The sequence below is a fragment of the Mesoplodon densirostris genome, chromosome 2 (genome assembly GCF_025265405.1).
Source record: "Mesoplodon densirostris isolate mMesDen1 chromosome 2, mMesDen1 primary haplotype, whole genome shotgun sequence".
Classification (NCBI taxonomy): domain Eukaryota; kingdom Metazoa; phylum Chordata; class Mammalia; order Artiodactyla; family Ziphiidae; genus Mesoplodon; species Mesoplodon densirostris.
In genome coordinates this window covers 45,240,368-45,256,378 of record NC_082662.1, presented here as the reverse complement: position 1 = coordinate 45,256,378, position 16,011 = coordinate 45,240,368, and the positions used below count along the sequence as shown (strand labels likewise).

General features: G+C 35.0%; 1 protein-coding gene across 9 annotated transcripts in view; it reads left to right on the top strand.

Annotated features, from left to right (window-relative positions):
* TUT4 (terminal uridylyl transferase 4) overlaps positions 1 to 16,011 on the top strand; it is a 143,983-nt gene that overhangs the window by 100,465 nt on the left and 27,507 nt on the right. For all 9 annotated transcript variants that reach the window (XM_060089810.1, XM_060089804.1, XM_060089803.1 and 6 more), the window contains 8 exons: positions 839 to 1,539; positions 3,957 to 4,107; positions 7,182 to 7,268; positions 9,179 to 9,282; positions 11,956 to 12,013; positions 12,102 to 12,205; positions 12,508 to 12,597; positions 14,870 to 14,983. In XM_060089810.1, the coding sequence (XP_059945793.1) occupies positions 839 to 1,539; positions 3,957 to 4,107; positions 7,182 to 7,268; positions 9,179 to 9,282; positions 11,956 to 12,013; positions 12,102 to 12,205; positions 12,508 to 12,597; positions 14,870 to 14,983 (1,409 nt within the window). The remainder of the gene's footprint in view (positions 1 to 838; positions 1,540 to 3,956; positions 4,108 to 7,181; positions 7,269 to 9,178; positions 9,283 to 11,955; positions 12,014 to 12,101; positions 12,206 to 12,507; positions 12,598 to 14,869; positions 14,984 to 16,011) is intronic.

The window sequence follows — 16,011 nt, the reverse complement described above, 5'->3', positions numbered from 1 at the left end:
AAAGTAACAGATGCCCCAGTCTTAACCTGAAGCCTGGCCTGTTAATCCTTTCACTTAATGATCTTCAGTAGTGGAGAAAACGTGTATCGTCTTTTGGGTGGCACTGTTAGTTTTTCCTGGGGCATATTTGTATTTAAGGCTTATAAAATCCAAAAACCCGGAAACATTTTCAGAACTCTGTTCTATGCTCTTAATAATGAGGATTCAGTTGACACAAGCCTTTTCAGCATAGCCATTTAGACTGGATCAGAGTTTAAATTTTGGTTTAATTTTTACTTTCTTAGGTTTTTTTCTACTTTTCTTTCTATTATTTCTCCTTCTTTCTCTAATTTTCTGATATTACTGAAGTTAAATCTTAAAATCAGTATAACTTGAAGCCTGGAGAGTTTTAGGCTATATTTTATTTGTTTAAATTGCAAGGAGTATATAACTGAAGAATACTGTGACAAGAGATGAAAATTATTACTAGGTCTTGGAGCTTGAAAAATTTCATTCAAAGACAGGATAGGGAAGCATATTGGCATAGCTTTTTCTAGCAATTTCATCATTGAAATTTTGTAATTACTGAGTTGGCCTCCTCAGCCGTCCTCTCATTAATTACCTTATTTTATTCTTTTCTCTCTTTTTCTTTTAGTTTTTTATTTTATGACAGAAACAAAGGAAAGATGTTGCTATTTTATTTCCACTACTCAGTTTGCAGGAACTCTCATTGGGAGCTTACCTTAGAAAAATTTTGGGAAAATGCACTCTGCTAACAATGTAGCTGTTTGTATAAGCTTGGAAATGTAGTTTGTTAATAGATACTTAGCTACTGACCTTTTTTTTTTTTTTTTACTAGATCCATTTTCAATCAAGAGGAATGTTGCACGGAGCTTAAACAGCCAGCTTGTTTATGAATATGTTGTGGAGAGATTCAGGGCAGCTTATCGGTATTTTGCCTGTCCTCAGAGGAAGGGTGGAAATAAATCTACAGTGGATTCCATGAAAAAAGAGAAGGGAAAAATAAGCAATAAGAAACCAGTGAAGTCTGAAAATATGGCATCCAGTTGTTGCATTCTACTTGGGGAAAGCACAGAAAAAATAAGTGCAGAAAGAGGTCAGCCTGATAAATATGAAGAAATGGAATGTACATCACAGAGATGTATTACTGAAGATGATAATTTGTTGATAAATGAACTAGATTTGGCTGAACATGGACAGGAAGCTTCATCTCTTTCCACCAGTGAAAGCAGTGAATTAGAGCCAAAATCAATTAAGAAACAAAATGTTTTAGTACCTTCAGAAACTTGTTTTAAAAAGGACCTCACCCAGTGTAATTGCATTGATTGTAAATCCCCTGAACCAGATGAATCTGCTGGTACAGACTGCAGGTCAAATTTAGAAACAGAAAGTTCACATCACATTGTATGCACTGACACATCTGCTACCTCTTGCAACTGCAAAGCTACAGAAGATGCTTCTGACCTTAATGATGATGATAACCACCCCACCCAGGAATTATATTTTGTGTTTGATAAGTTTATTTTAACCTCTGGCAAGGTAGGATACAGTTTATAAACAATCTGCAAGGTTTTGTGGTTGTTGTATGACTCTGTATTTATAGTTTTTAGATTCAGAAATGTAAAGATAGCTTCTATGATGGTAGACTATTGTTTTGGAATGGTATTTTGGTGTATATGTTTCTTTTACTTTTTGTATTTTTGCCTGTAGATGCCTTTTGTTTTTTTGGTTTTTTTTTTTGCGGTACACAGGCCTCTCACTATTGTGGCCTCTCCTGTTGCGGAGCACAGGCTCCGGATGCACAGGCTTAGCGGCCACAGCTCACGGGCCTAGCCGCTCCGCAGCATGTGGGATCTTCCCGGACCGGGGCACGAACCCGTGTCCCCTGCATCGGCAGGCGGACTCTCAACCACTGCGCCACCAGGGAAGCCCCTGTAGTTGCCTTTTAAGAATGTATATGAAACCTGAAATGTTTCAGCACTCTATTACTAGTTGGTTTGCTTAACTTTCTCATATATGAAAGGATTCATCAGATATCTTATGAAAGTGAGTTTGGTAAAGGCAGCATATATTTTAAATTTTGCTAATTTTTTTTACATATGATTATATTTACTTCCACAAAGGAGAATACAGTGTCTGTAAACTTTAATAGTATTCTGTTTTAAAGTTTTTTTGGTGGGAGTCAAAGGTTGGTATATAAACTTAAGATAGTTGAGTTAAAACTAAGATCGGGAACCAAAAATAAAATGAATTCAGATCCTGTGTCTGCCACTGAGCTTCTCTTTGGATTTTGGCATATCCCTTATGAGTTATAGGAGTCTTAACTTTTCCACTTTTAAAGTGGGATAGTCTGAACTTTAACTTGATAAATTATAGAAAATAAAAACCTGAGTGAGCAGAAAATAAGCTACTTTGTAACAGAAGATAATTACTTTGTTAATAAAAGTTTTAGCTAAGTTACTTTGCTTCAAGTGTAGTGTGCATGATAGAAATAGTATCAGCACCTAGGCTGAAAAAATGATTATACAGATAATGTGTAAATCAAGTAGAATACAAAAAAACCCCCTGAAAAGTCATCAAGTTTTATTGATTTATCGATAATTGTTTATTGACAAGCTTTAGAATTTTTAAGCTAATTACTAAGCTGTGTTTCTTCATCCATTGTAAGGATACTCTGTCCCATTTTGTTTAGGCTGTATTATTTAGGGCATATGGACTACTAAAAAAGATGAAATAAATGGCAGATATTTAGAAAAGCCTCTTAGTAATATAACTGCAGTTTACGTTTCTTAATACTTTTTTTTCCTGGAACCTTATCTTAGGGTAACTATTTCTCCAATTTTATTTCTCTCTCTAGTTATTTGTAACACTTTTCTAGAATTTTCTGTTATGTCATTTTTTAAAAGCTTTAAAAAGCTGATAAAAGGGCTTCCCTGGTGGCGCAGTGGTTGAGAGTCCGCCTGCCGATGCAGGGGACACGGGTTCGTGCCCCAGTCCGGGAAGATCCCACATGCCGCGGAGCAGCTGGGCCCGTGAGCCATGGCCGCTGAGCCTGCGCGTCCGGAGCCTGTGCTCCGCAATGGGAGAGGCCACAACAGTGAGAGGCCCGCATACAGGAAAAAAAAAAAAAAAATTCTATGGTACTGTTAATTAGCCCACAGCACAGCATTCACACAAAGGGAGGTTTCTGTATATATTTGGCTAGGTAAATGTCCAGGCTAACCCTGGATGAAGAAGCTAGGTTCCTAGGCATATTACAATAAAGAAAAGAGTAGTGCTCTTCCTTAACCGTATGAGTTCTTTTTTTTCAAGTAGTTGGGGTGAATTTTTACTGTTTTGGCCACCTGTATGGTAGTCTGTTAGAATACATTTGAAATGGTGTTGCAGGGTTTGAAAGTTAAGTTTGTGGCTATTGCATAAGAGTTGTTCCTTGTGTGAAGCTGAGTCACTTTGGCTTCTTGAGTACCATGCTAATGTAGTGAAATTGAACCAACTAGTCAAGCAGTGGTTCTATAAATGACTGACTCTGAAGATAGAAAATGTTTCAAGTGAAATGAAAGGTGCCACTTGAAATTTCTTTATAATCTACTTTGTTAAAAACCATAATAGGTTAAAATGTGATGTATGCATTTCATTTTGGGAGCTGATCACACTGTTTGAATTAACCTATACCTTTTGTATCTCCTGGTATTTCCTTTATCTTACATCTTCAGGTAAATCTAATCCTTGGTAATATCATTTTAGTGGAGAAGAAAATTAGTGGTTGGCTCAAAATGTGTTTTTTTTTTACATTTAATACTGAATTTCATTAACATGCTTTTCTTTTTAACCTCTTGAAAGTGCAGGTTATCAGACTGAGTTGCATAAAAGTTTCTTTTTGTACGGCTTTATAAGTGATGATGAAGTCCCTCAATAGTTTATTTGATTATTAGATTCTTTTTTTAACCTTTGTATAGCCGCCAACAATAGTATGCAGCATCTGCAAAAAGGATGGCCATTCAAAAAATGATTGCCCAGAGGATTTCAGGAAAATTGATCTAAAGCCTCTACCACCAATGACAAATCGATTTCGGGAAATACTTGATTTAGTATGTAAAAGATGTTTTGGTAAGTCTTTTATTACTAGAACTACTTCCTAAGACTAGATTATTTCTTAGATTTTGAATATTTATTTTCTTATTTGAAAATAGTTTGCTTACATTTTGTTTGGGTAGAGGTTTTTAAATAGTTTAGAGACCCAACCACATATATTTATTAAATGCCTACTGTGTGCAAGGCACAGTGGTAAATGCCAAGGGGAATGCAGAGTCCATCGTGTTGATTTTAAGGAGCTTGGACTCTGGATTTGTGCTGTCTAATATGGTGGTCACTAGATATATGTGTCTATTTAAATTTAAATTAGCTAAAATAAAATAAAAAATTAAGTTACTCAGTTATACTAGTCACACCTCAGGTATTGAGTAGCTACATGTAGCTAGTGGCTACTGCACTGGACAGTCTGGATAAAGAACGTTACCGTCATTGCAATTTTCTTGCACAGTGTTACTCTAAATGGTTGTATAAGACATGTATGAAACCTGCCATAATTGGAAGCAGAATGTGTTACATTCTATAGCAGTGGTAAACAAAATGCAGTTCAGTCAGACACAATTAATTTTAACTGGAGTGGGTCAGAGGAATTGGAGTTAATGATGTGGCATTTGAGATGGACTGCATTTTCAGATATAAGAGATTATGCATAAAAGCATAGCATGTAGTATTTGTTTGAGAGAATAATTGCCTTAAATTTGGTAGAGTATAAGAAAGGTAATAGAGAGAGATAAGGTTATAAAGATTTGGGTAGAGCCTTACATACCATTTTTCAATACACATTTATGGTGTACCTGGAATAAACCTTCACTCAGCAAACATTTTTTAAGTACTTGCTGTGTCCCAGGTAAGATAAAGTTTCTGATGTCATAACATTAGTTCTCCATTGTAATCCCTCCCTTCTACCCTTCCTTATCTTCACCTCCTGCCAGGCAACTACTTATCTGCTTTTGGTCACTATAGATTAATTTGAATTTTTCTAGAGTTCTAGGTAAATAGAATCACATGGAATATACTTTTTTTTTTTTTTTTGATGAGGGGATCTGGCTTCTTTCACTTGGCATAATTATTTTGAGATTCATCTATGCTGTGATGTGTGTCAGTGGTTCATTTCTTTTTATTTCCGAGTTGTGTTCTGTTGTGTGGCTATACCACATTTTGTTTACCACTCACTTGTTGATAAATATTTTGTTTGTTTCTAAATTTTGGCTGTTATAAATAAATATACTGTGTACATTCATGTATGAGTCTGAGTATGGACATGTGTTTTAATTTCTCTTGGGTAAATACCTAGGAGTTGAATGGCTGGACCATGGCACATTCTTCTTTAGCAGCTTTATTAAGATATAATTCACTACATTTCTTTTGATTTATTGAGTCATATATTTATCTCAGTATGGACTCATAGATGTATTATACTTTGGGTTATAATCCAATACTACTATTTTTGTTGCCCAGATTGTTCCAAATTTGGCTGTTGGGAGTGCTTTCATTTGGTTCCTGTGACCTTTTGATATATTCCCATCAGTGTGTGAAGTTTTTTGGTTTCTTTTTGTTGTTGTGGTTAGTTTGTTCCTTTGTATTTTAGCACTTTCTTACTTTCTGGCCCTGCAAGATACTCCAGGATCATCATGTAAATTTCTGTCTCAGTCCTCGAATTAGACATTTTCCCAAAGAGCCCTGGTTCCCTTATTGGAGAATGGTGTTAGAAACCAAGATCTGGGTGTTAGAGTGCTTGTTGTGTTACTAGGTATTGTTGTTTCTAGGTCCTCTACGAGCAAGAAAATTTATGTGTGTATACTAATCCATTTATATACACGTATCTATAAATATTTCCATGTGACCATCTTACCTTTATTAAGCTAAGCATGACTTTGTACTGATGTCTCCAAGTCTAATACATTACCACATGGCTCTTTCTGATTATCTGTAAATGTCCAACTCCAACAGTGAGAAACCTGGCTCCCACCATGTGCCACCCATTTATTTAATTGTTCCATTTAAGTACACATGTATAGCATTATCAGAACTGTTATCCTGTACCTTGATGGGAAGCAACTTTATCAATTAGAGTACAGTACTTATGTGCAGTTCCTTTAACCCTTAGTCTTACAGGCTCCACTTACTTTCAAAGTTAGATTAGCACCTCCCCCCCCACTCCCTTGAGTGAAGTTTTCTTATACATTTATAATGTAGCTGGATTCTTTGTTATAGACTGCATTCCATCCTGAGATTCCCTGACCTCCTAGATGATTTTTAAAAATTTGCATACCATAAAGTTGACTCTTGGTACTGCAGAGTTCTGTTGGTGTTTACAAGTGCATCATGTTATATATTACCATTAGAGTATCACACAGAATAGTTTCTCCAATCCAAAAAAAAAAAAAATCACCTGTATTTCAGCTATTCAGCTTGCAACCACTGATGATGCATTTGTTTTTCAAAAGCTGAATATTAATTTAATTCCTTACCATATTAACTCTTGGGTATGAGTCTGGAGGAGGAGATAGGAAAAAAAAGACTATTCTTAAGGAATGTATGGTCTTATTTGGAAAAGTAAGATGACTATAAATGAAATAACTAGAAAACTGAAAGGACAGTATAAACTAAACTGGCAAGTGGTTTGAAGAACTAAGGAAATTCAATTAAGGAGAGGTCATTAAAGGCCGTGATTAGACAAAGAAGCTTATAGGGAAGGTATGAATCTTGACCAGGCATTTGAGGGAACTGTTTGATTTGATTGAGTTGGGTACCTAGTGTAACAGTATGAGAATAGTCTTAACAGGAGGAGAAAAACCAGCATGTATATGGGAGAGAGTGGATTGTCTGAAAAAAAAATTAAATAATTTGTAGAAGAAAGTATATCTTGTAGCTGTTTCACAGGGAAAATGATCATGTGAAATGTACATAGATCTGTAAAGTTATTTTTCTATTCTTTCTCTGCTCCTTCCTTCCCCAGTAACATTTATGATTTTAATGTCAGAGAGTCAACAAATAATGAAGAAAAGTAAAGTTTTTAGGGTAAAAAATTGAATACATTTTCAGATTTCATTCTCCTTACTTTTCTTTTTCCTTTTCTTTTTTTAACTTAGATGAATTGTCACCACCTTTTTCTGAACAACACAACAGGGAGCAAATTTTAATTGGCTTGGAAAAGTTTATTCAAAAAGAATATGATGGTATGTTGTATGTCAAAGTTGATTGCTTTTGTTATTATAGTTACCTGGTCTGAGTTTCATTCATTTGTTTAAAAAGTGTTTATTGCATGTTATATGTTAGGTACTATTCTAGGTGCTGGGGATACAGTGCTAATAAAAGAGGTGAAACCAGCTCTCATGAAGCTTATATTAAGAGGGGTGACAGATAGTCAACTGACAAGTAAATAATATATCAGGAAATAATAAACACTGTTAAAGTACAGGAGTTAGAACGATAGTGATGAGGTGTTATGGTAGTTCTCTCTGATAAGGTGACATTTGAGCAGAGCCATTAATAGTATAAAGGAGCAAATTATTATGAATATTCAAGGAGAGAACATTCGAGAGAGAAGGAGCAGCAAGTACAATACCCCATGACTCAATTATGTTTGACGTGCTTGAAAGTTAGTGTGGCTTGAGTGGAGTGTGTGAGGTAGACTGTAATAGAAAGGTGAGATCAGAGAGTTAACCTAGATTTTGGATCATTAGAGTCTTATAGGTGTTAGTAGAAGGACTTTGAATTTTATTTTGAATGTCTAATGAGAAGGCTTCTGGAGGGTTTTAACACGTAAGTGACATGATCTGAGAGAATGGAGTACAGGTCCATAAGAATAGAAGCAAGCAGAACATTTAAGAAGCTGTTGCATAAGTTCAGATGAGACATAATAGTGATTTGGAAGAGTAGGTGAAAAGTGGTTAGATTGAGAATATATTTTGAATGTAGAGTCAACAGGATCTTCTGATGCATTACATGTTAGATGTGACAAAAAGAAAGGAGTCAAGGATGGTTTCAGGATTTTTCCTTCACTAGTTGGGTGGTGCTATTTAATTGAGATGGTAAAAAAATAGCAGAAGGGAGCAGGTTTTGGGCATGAGGTAAAGAATCAAGAGTTCTGTGGCCAAATATTTTAGAAAAGGATGAAGAGTTGATTTATAATCAGAATGAACTTATACCTTTAAAATATGATCTGTTTTGTGCTACAGGATTCTATTTTTAATTACATTTGCTAGTGTATAAAGTATTGACCAAATCTAAGTTCTTGTTATATTAAACCCATGCACTTTTTATTTGCTGATGAATGTAGCTTCTTTTATATCTCTCAGTTGTCATTGATTTCAAGTGGGGCATCAGAACTAAATAGGAGGATTAAGTTTGAAAATACAGAATTTGTTATCTAAATATGTAGGCTACAAGAATTAATAGGGAGAATAATCCAATCTTGTTAAGCCACAGCTTATTGAGTGACAATAATAAGCATGAAGGAATAACCCTAATAATATATATATATATATTATTATATATATAACTATATATATAATAATTGTATATATAATTTATATCAGATAGATTAATCCCTCACTTTAGAGGAGAATTAATTCTGTATACTAAGATGATATTTGTGAAACTACTTGACTTGTGCCCTGAAGAAACTAGTTTATTTCCAAGATATAAATCTCTAAATATTGATCTTAACTATTGGTATTGATGTTGCGAATGAATAAAAGTAGATGAATTTATGAGGTCGTTAAGTTGGAAGAAGGTAAAGGACTTGGTAAGTGTTTGGATGTGAAAGTTGAGAGGTGTAAGAACCACATGTGTATTTCTGAATAGTAGGTTTGAGGTGAAGTTGCTAGTTTAGTTTTGACTTGTTGAATTTATGATGTCTGTGGAAAAATGGGAAAAGCAGTTAGATACATGGGTGTGAGATTTTGGGGAGAAGACCTGGGCTTTAGGTGAGTGTTTTGGAATTTCTCAGTGTATCTGCTAATGGTAGCTAATTTAAGCCGTGGAATTGGATAAGATTATCCTGTGGTAGGCCATTAGTAGTTAATAGAAGACTCCTCTTTCCTGATAATTATAAAACTTTTGACTTTTATTTTCCTTTGCTTAGAAAAGGCAAGATTGTGCTTATTTGGCTCTTCTAAGAATGGATTTGGATTTCGTGATAGTGATCTGGATATTTGTATGACCCTTGAAGGCCACGAAAATGCAGAGGTAAGAGTTAGTGTTTGGAAATCGATGTGGAAGTTTATTTTCTTCTAGTGATGAGTCTGTTTTTAATTTTGTATGTAGAATTGATAAAAATGTAAGGTGTCATTCTCTGTATAAATATATTAGTAATAGCAGTGTTTGAAATGTAAAAGCATTAGCATCATTTTAGAAGACATTCAAGTATTTAAGTAAGTAAATTTACTGTTTCAGTGATTTTATAATGTGAAAACCATGTCACAGATAGTTAGTGCTTTTTAATGAATTTGTGGAAAAAATATACCATAGAGTTGGAATTTTTTTCATTAGCGCCAATGAAAAACTGTTGCTTCAGTTTGGTAGTGAACATTGATCTCACTTACTCTGTCTTTTCATATCTCTTCCATTAGGTGATGTCTCTGTATCACTAAAGATAGAAAATAAAGGTGGACGTTTAATTTATAAATGGATTGTGTTCTACAAGTTGATTATAATTTGGGGGTACTCAAAACACATTTTTTTCCATAGAAGCATTGTCATAAATTATGTGTTCTAGGCTAGCTTTTAGAAACTCATTTTGGGCGGGGAGGGGAACTAACATTTGAGCCCCCAGTATACACTTTTACATACATTATCTCATTTCACTCTTACAACCACCTTCGAGGTAGATAATTTCCCCCATTTTACAGATGAGGAAACTGAGGCTTTGAGAGATAAACTGACTTGCTCAAGTTCACACAGCTAGTAAATGTTGGAGCCGGGATTCATACCCAGGTCTGTCTGACTCCAGAGTTCATGCTCTTTCCATTGTATCCCACTGCTTCTCTGTAATTTATTTAACCCATAATGTAGTTGAAATATAGTACTAATAGTACTGTAGAACCTAACCCCTACTTTCTGAAATTGAAAGCTTTCTGAGTTCCACCATGAGATGCCAGGAGCAAACCTTCCCCCAGAGCAGTCTCAGCAGTGAGAGTGGGTACTTATGTTTTCCTTTTTTGTGTACCAGGCCTCAACAGTGGGAATGAGTTTGTCCGAGCTCCAGTAAAGAAAGGGACTGAATGGACAGGAAAGAAGTGTCCCAGGTCTTCCTAGCAGCAACTAGAAAAGGAGGGTATCTCTGTAGTTGCTCGTTTCTTTAACAGCATAGCTGTTGGTATTTATGTTTCAAAATCAGGGACTGCTTGCAAGATTGGGGTGAGGCCAAGCTTCTGGCATCTTTAGTGGTGTCAGTATAGCCTCTGTTGTATTATAAAAGAATTCAGCAGAATAGTGTACCTGTGCATTTTGGAAATAGTTTTTTCAAAAGGTGTTTTTAAATTGTTAGAACCAAAGAAAAGATGGCAGTGATACCTGGTAGATGCTTATTTCTGGTCCCAAGAAATTGCTTCTGGTGTTAATATCTTTTTGTTCTATAAAGAAAATGAAAAGTTATAAATTTTTTAGTTCTCCTTAACCCACTTCTACTCAATGCCATCTCCTTGGAAAGAGGCTTCCCCTTTCCATTCTGGAGGGCAGGAATTGAGGGAATAGGAAGTGGTTTTTACCCAGGAAGGAGGTTAGGGTTTTAGATCCCTTCTATGTAAAATTTAATAATCAGATGTCTCATCACCAAGGGTTTGTATACTATATATTACCTGTGCCATTCACTCTGGAAAGTTGAAACAATGAAAATGAGTAAATTATTTTCTTCCAGATGAGCCATAAGGGAAACTTTCAATTAGTATAAATTGTATCTTTGTATAATAAAGAGAAAAACAACCTCTTGTATTATGTGTTAATTCTAAAGATTCCCTTGAAATCCCCAGGTTAAGCTGCAATGACTACTGCTCTCTTGTAGCTAAAAAGAGCATGTTGGGGATGTGCAAAAGTGATTTTAGTAGTAGATGTGGGCATTGAGCTTAATCCAGTTAATTTATGCTGTTATCTTCCTTGTTCCTTATATTAGGGTTATCGTTACCATATCAGCTTTGCTGTCTAGTTTTTAAATAATCAACACATTTAAATTTGCAGAGGTAAGAGGTTTTTTTTTGAAGAAGTAGGTGCTGGTAATAGTAGGATTATTCTTCTTTTCCTCATGAACATATGATAATAAATAGCTGACAGACTTAAATTGCTACTTTGTATGAAGTATGCTGCTGAATGCTTTACATAGGTGTCTCATGTAATCCTTCCAGCTCCTTTATAAAAGAGTAGGAGTTGATGATTATCTTGATTTTATAAGTAGTATGAGGCTCAAAGGGGTTAAGGATCTGGTCAGAGTCACACAGCTAGTCAGTACTTAGTTCAAGATTTGAATCCAGGTTTGTCTAAATTCACAGCCTATGTTCTTAATCACTATACTGTTTTGCCTTCACCAAACCCATCTCTAGTTTTTTTATACATGTATTTGAAAACATTATTCTCCTGTTTTTGTGCTTCTCAAACTTAATGTGGATGTGAATTACCTGGGAATGTTGTTACTATGCAGATTATGATTCAGTAGACTGGAGTGGAGACTGAGATTCTGCATTTATATCAAGTTTCCAGGTGTTGGTGATACTGCAGGTCTGTGGACCATGTTCTTTGACTAGCAAGGTTATATAAACCTTCTGGCTGGAGATTTTAAGTGCTAATATTAAATGTCTAGATTAAAATAGAATTTGCACAAGACCAAGTTGAGTCAGACAAACTTTATGATTTATTTCTTTTGTTTTTTAGAAATTAAATTGTAAGGAAATAATTGAAAATTTGGCGAAAATTCTTAAGAGACATCCAGGTATGAACTTTAAAACAACAGAAAAATTTTTTTTTCATTTTATGAAAATTATTTAACCTAGTGAAGTTTTTTTTTTTTTTTAAATCAGGTTTAAGAAACATTTTGCCTATAACTACTGCCAAAGTGCCTATAGTAAAATTTGAACACAGACGAAGTGGTTTAGAAGGTGATATCAGTTTATATAATACGTTGGTAAGTTTCATTGTCTGTAAAGACCCAGGTATGTTTACAGTTGTCATTTTAAAAGTTTACAGATCACTGACTGTACCTTTATGTTTAAAACTTACGAATGTGGTTAGTATAGGGAAAAAAAAATTTTATCAGTCATCTTAACATTTTCTTCAGATTGAAGGTTAATTTTTGCTTGACTCATTTACAGGTATTTTAAGTTTAACATTTATATATATTCTATGTGGAGTTTATCTTTTTAGCTGATCTGTAAGTTTAATTTTAATAAATTTGAAATGCTTTCAAATATGTAATTTATTTTTCAGGCTCAGCATAACACAAGAATGCTAGCTACATATGCAGCTATTGATCCTAGAGTGCAGTACTTGGGATATACTATGAAAGTGTTTGCTAAGGTATTTATGAAAAAGCTAATGATCTGCTTTGTTATAATACTCATGATATTAAAGTAAAACATGCTGATGTCAGACTTGTGACAAATGTTTTCTCAGTTTTGTTTACCTGAGATTTTAAGAAGAAACTGTCAATATTAAATGGTTTAAAGTTATACCTTTCAGAGTAGGGTGATTCTTAGTTTTTTTCTGTGTTTGCTCTCCTCTCATAGGTAACACTCTAGTAAATTTCTCATAGTATAATTTCTCAATGCAGTAATGATTTCCAACCCTAGTCCTGGGAGTTGGCATACCATCCTAGTTAAAAGGCTCTGGGTTAGGAAATCTGGTGTTTGGGTTTAGTGGTAAATTTTTCTGGCCAAGAAAACAAAGCAATACCAATAAAACCTAATGTTTCCCCTGTTATAACACTTAAAATACTGAATTCTGTTTTCTTGGTTGTTTTGCTAAGTGAGTAAACTCCATGAGGGTTGAGGCCTCTGTATCTTTATTTCAGTGTAGTGCCTGCTTTATGGTAGGTGCTTAGTAAATAGTTAATTTTGTGAATGTGTTGGTGGAAGGGTTTTAGTAGAGGAGTGACTTGGTTACATTTTCATTTCATAAAGCCGACTCTTCCAAAAGGGAGACATATTTGTTTAGATATTCCTATACATGTCTTTATGGACAGAGTCATCTTAGAAAAGGAAAGCATCCAGCCACATACTACAAATCATTTGATACAGCTAGTCTTCTACATTCACCTCACAGAATAACTCCAACATGACAGTTCCTTACTCTCATTGAGTTTGGGTAGTGAAATCAAGTGGTTCCATATATATGGAATCTATGAAAAAAAAATGTCATGAAGAACCTAGGGGTAAGACAGGAATAAAGACACAGACCTACTAGAGAATGGACTTGAGGATATGGGGAGGGGGAAGGGTAACCTGTGACAAAGCGAGAGAGTGGCATGGACATATATACACTACCAAATGTAAAATAGATAGCTAGTGGGAAGCAGCCACATAGCACAGGGAGATCAGCTCAGTGTTTTGTGACCACCTAGAGGGGTGGGATAGGGAGGGTGGGAGGGAGGGAGACGCAAGAGGGAAGAGAGATGGGAACATATGTATACGTATAACTGATTCACTTTGTTATAAAGCAGAAACTAACACACCATTGTAAAGCAATTATACTCCAATAAAGATGTAAAAAATAAAAAGATCAAGTGGTTCATGTCAGAAAAATCATTCCTTTCCCTTTATATAATATCAGCTAAAGCTTTACTCAAATGAAGTCTCTGAGGATTCTTTCAGGGTTTTTTGTTTGTTTGTTTGTTTGTTTGTTTTTGCGGTACACGGGCCTCTCACTGCCGTGGCCCCTCCCGTTGCGGAGCATAGGCTCCGGATGCGCAGGCTCAGCGGCCATGGCTCACGGGCCCAGCCGCTCCGCGGCACGTGGGATCCTCCCGGACCGGGGTATGAACCCGTGTCCCCTGAATTGGCAGGCGGACTCTCAACCACTATGCCCCCAGGGAAGCCCCCAGCGTTTGTTTTTAATTAAAAAAAATTTTTTTTGAATAGCCAACGTATTCATGTTCAAAAATTAAAAGGTCTAATGGGATTTATGGCAGAAAATCTTCTTCCACATCTGTCTCCTAGCCAACCTTTGCCTCTTAGAGGCAAACCGTGTTAAACGTTCCTTTGTATCCTTCCAGAAATATATTATTCCAGTGCAAGCACATTTCCTGCCACTTTTTATTATAGGTATAAACACACTGAAAACACTGTTTTGTACTTTGCTTTTTTAACTGAGCAATAAATATTGGAGATTATTTCCTATTAGGTATACTAAGAGTTTTCCTTTTTTTTAATGGCTACATACTGTTCCATTGTGTGGATAGTCATCAGTTTTTTAAACCTGTACTTTACTGATGAGCTTTAAGTTCTTTCTCATATTTGCTATTAAAGTAGTGTTACAATAGAAATTTTATTTAGTCATTTCACATGTTTCTTGGCATATTTGCAGGATAAATTCTTAGAATAGAATTGATACATTAAGGGAGATGTGCTTTTATAATTTTGATATTGCCAAATTATTCTTCATGAAATTTGTGCTACTGTATACTCTTTAATGTATGAGTACCTGTTTACCCATACCCTTTATAACAGCTTGTTATTGAACTTTTGGGTATTTGATGGTTTGATGGGTTTAAAAAATGGTGTCTTAAGGTAGTCAATACTTCTGCATGGAATAAGATTCTGAAGTTTTATTTTCAATCATTATGTTTTTTTAGCGATGTGACATTGGAGATGCTTCCAGGGGAAGTTTATCTTCATATGCTTATATCCTTATGGTGCTGTACTTTCTGCAGCAGAGAAAACCACCTGTTATCCCAGTTCTACAAGAGGTAAATGTTTAAGAAAACTATAAAGGCATTTCTACATAGGTGTATACACTCTAAATATAGTAAATCTTGCTCAGTTCATGAGATCATGAAAGATTTTTCCATCATGGATATCCTAAGTTTTCTTCTTTCATTAATGGTTTAATCAAATAATGAACCTTTTTGAAAAGCTTATTATGGGAGAATATAGACTACCAAAAGATTACTAGATGAATGGCACTATTGAATATCTTTTGCAACGTTTTTGTATTTCATAGTCTTAGAATGCTGCCAATGATAATGAAATTTGTAGCCATTCATGAACTTATATATTATAGTCTCTGAGATGCAAATACATAAGTTTCTTCTTTTCAGAGTATTCTCCCTCCTCCTGCTTGGCAATGAAGTTTTGATTTATTCCTGTATATACTTTGGTCAACTTTGTGAATTTTGGTTGAGAAAGAAACACAAGGAAATTCTTCCTTACCTCTGTAAGGTCATGTAAATTGCATTAAGCATAAGAATGTACATCAAAAGAAGCAGATTATACTCATATTTACTCGGATTTGGTGACTCACAGAGTCTCTTTTTGTAGTCAATTTATACTCTCTAAAATAGAAACAAAGGAGTTCTTAATCATCCATCTGTTCCTCCTCATTCTTGGCACAAAGTGGATTTGCAAGCATTGGGGTGGATCAGGTTCTAATTTCTTAGCTAGGTGGTTATTTTGAGGTAGGTGAGAAGCATCAGAATTGTTTGGAAAATCACATATTCTGATTTCACATAAACTTTGATAGTCATGGCAAAGAAGAGTATCACAAAATAGCAAGCCATATGTGCGTGTCAGATGGCCTTAGTAAGTTTTTAAAAGTTCTAATGAATGCCATGTGGTTTTAACAGCATTTCTTTCCCTCTTTTAAGCAAATAGTGGGAGAGAAATAAAAAATTTAAACGTCCTTTCCTAACAGAAAAATTTAAGTTGCTTGAATCTATGTTGAGTGATGTTTGTTTTTTAACAAGGTTGTTCACTATAGGATATTTAAAACTTTGCA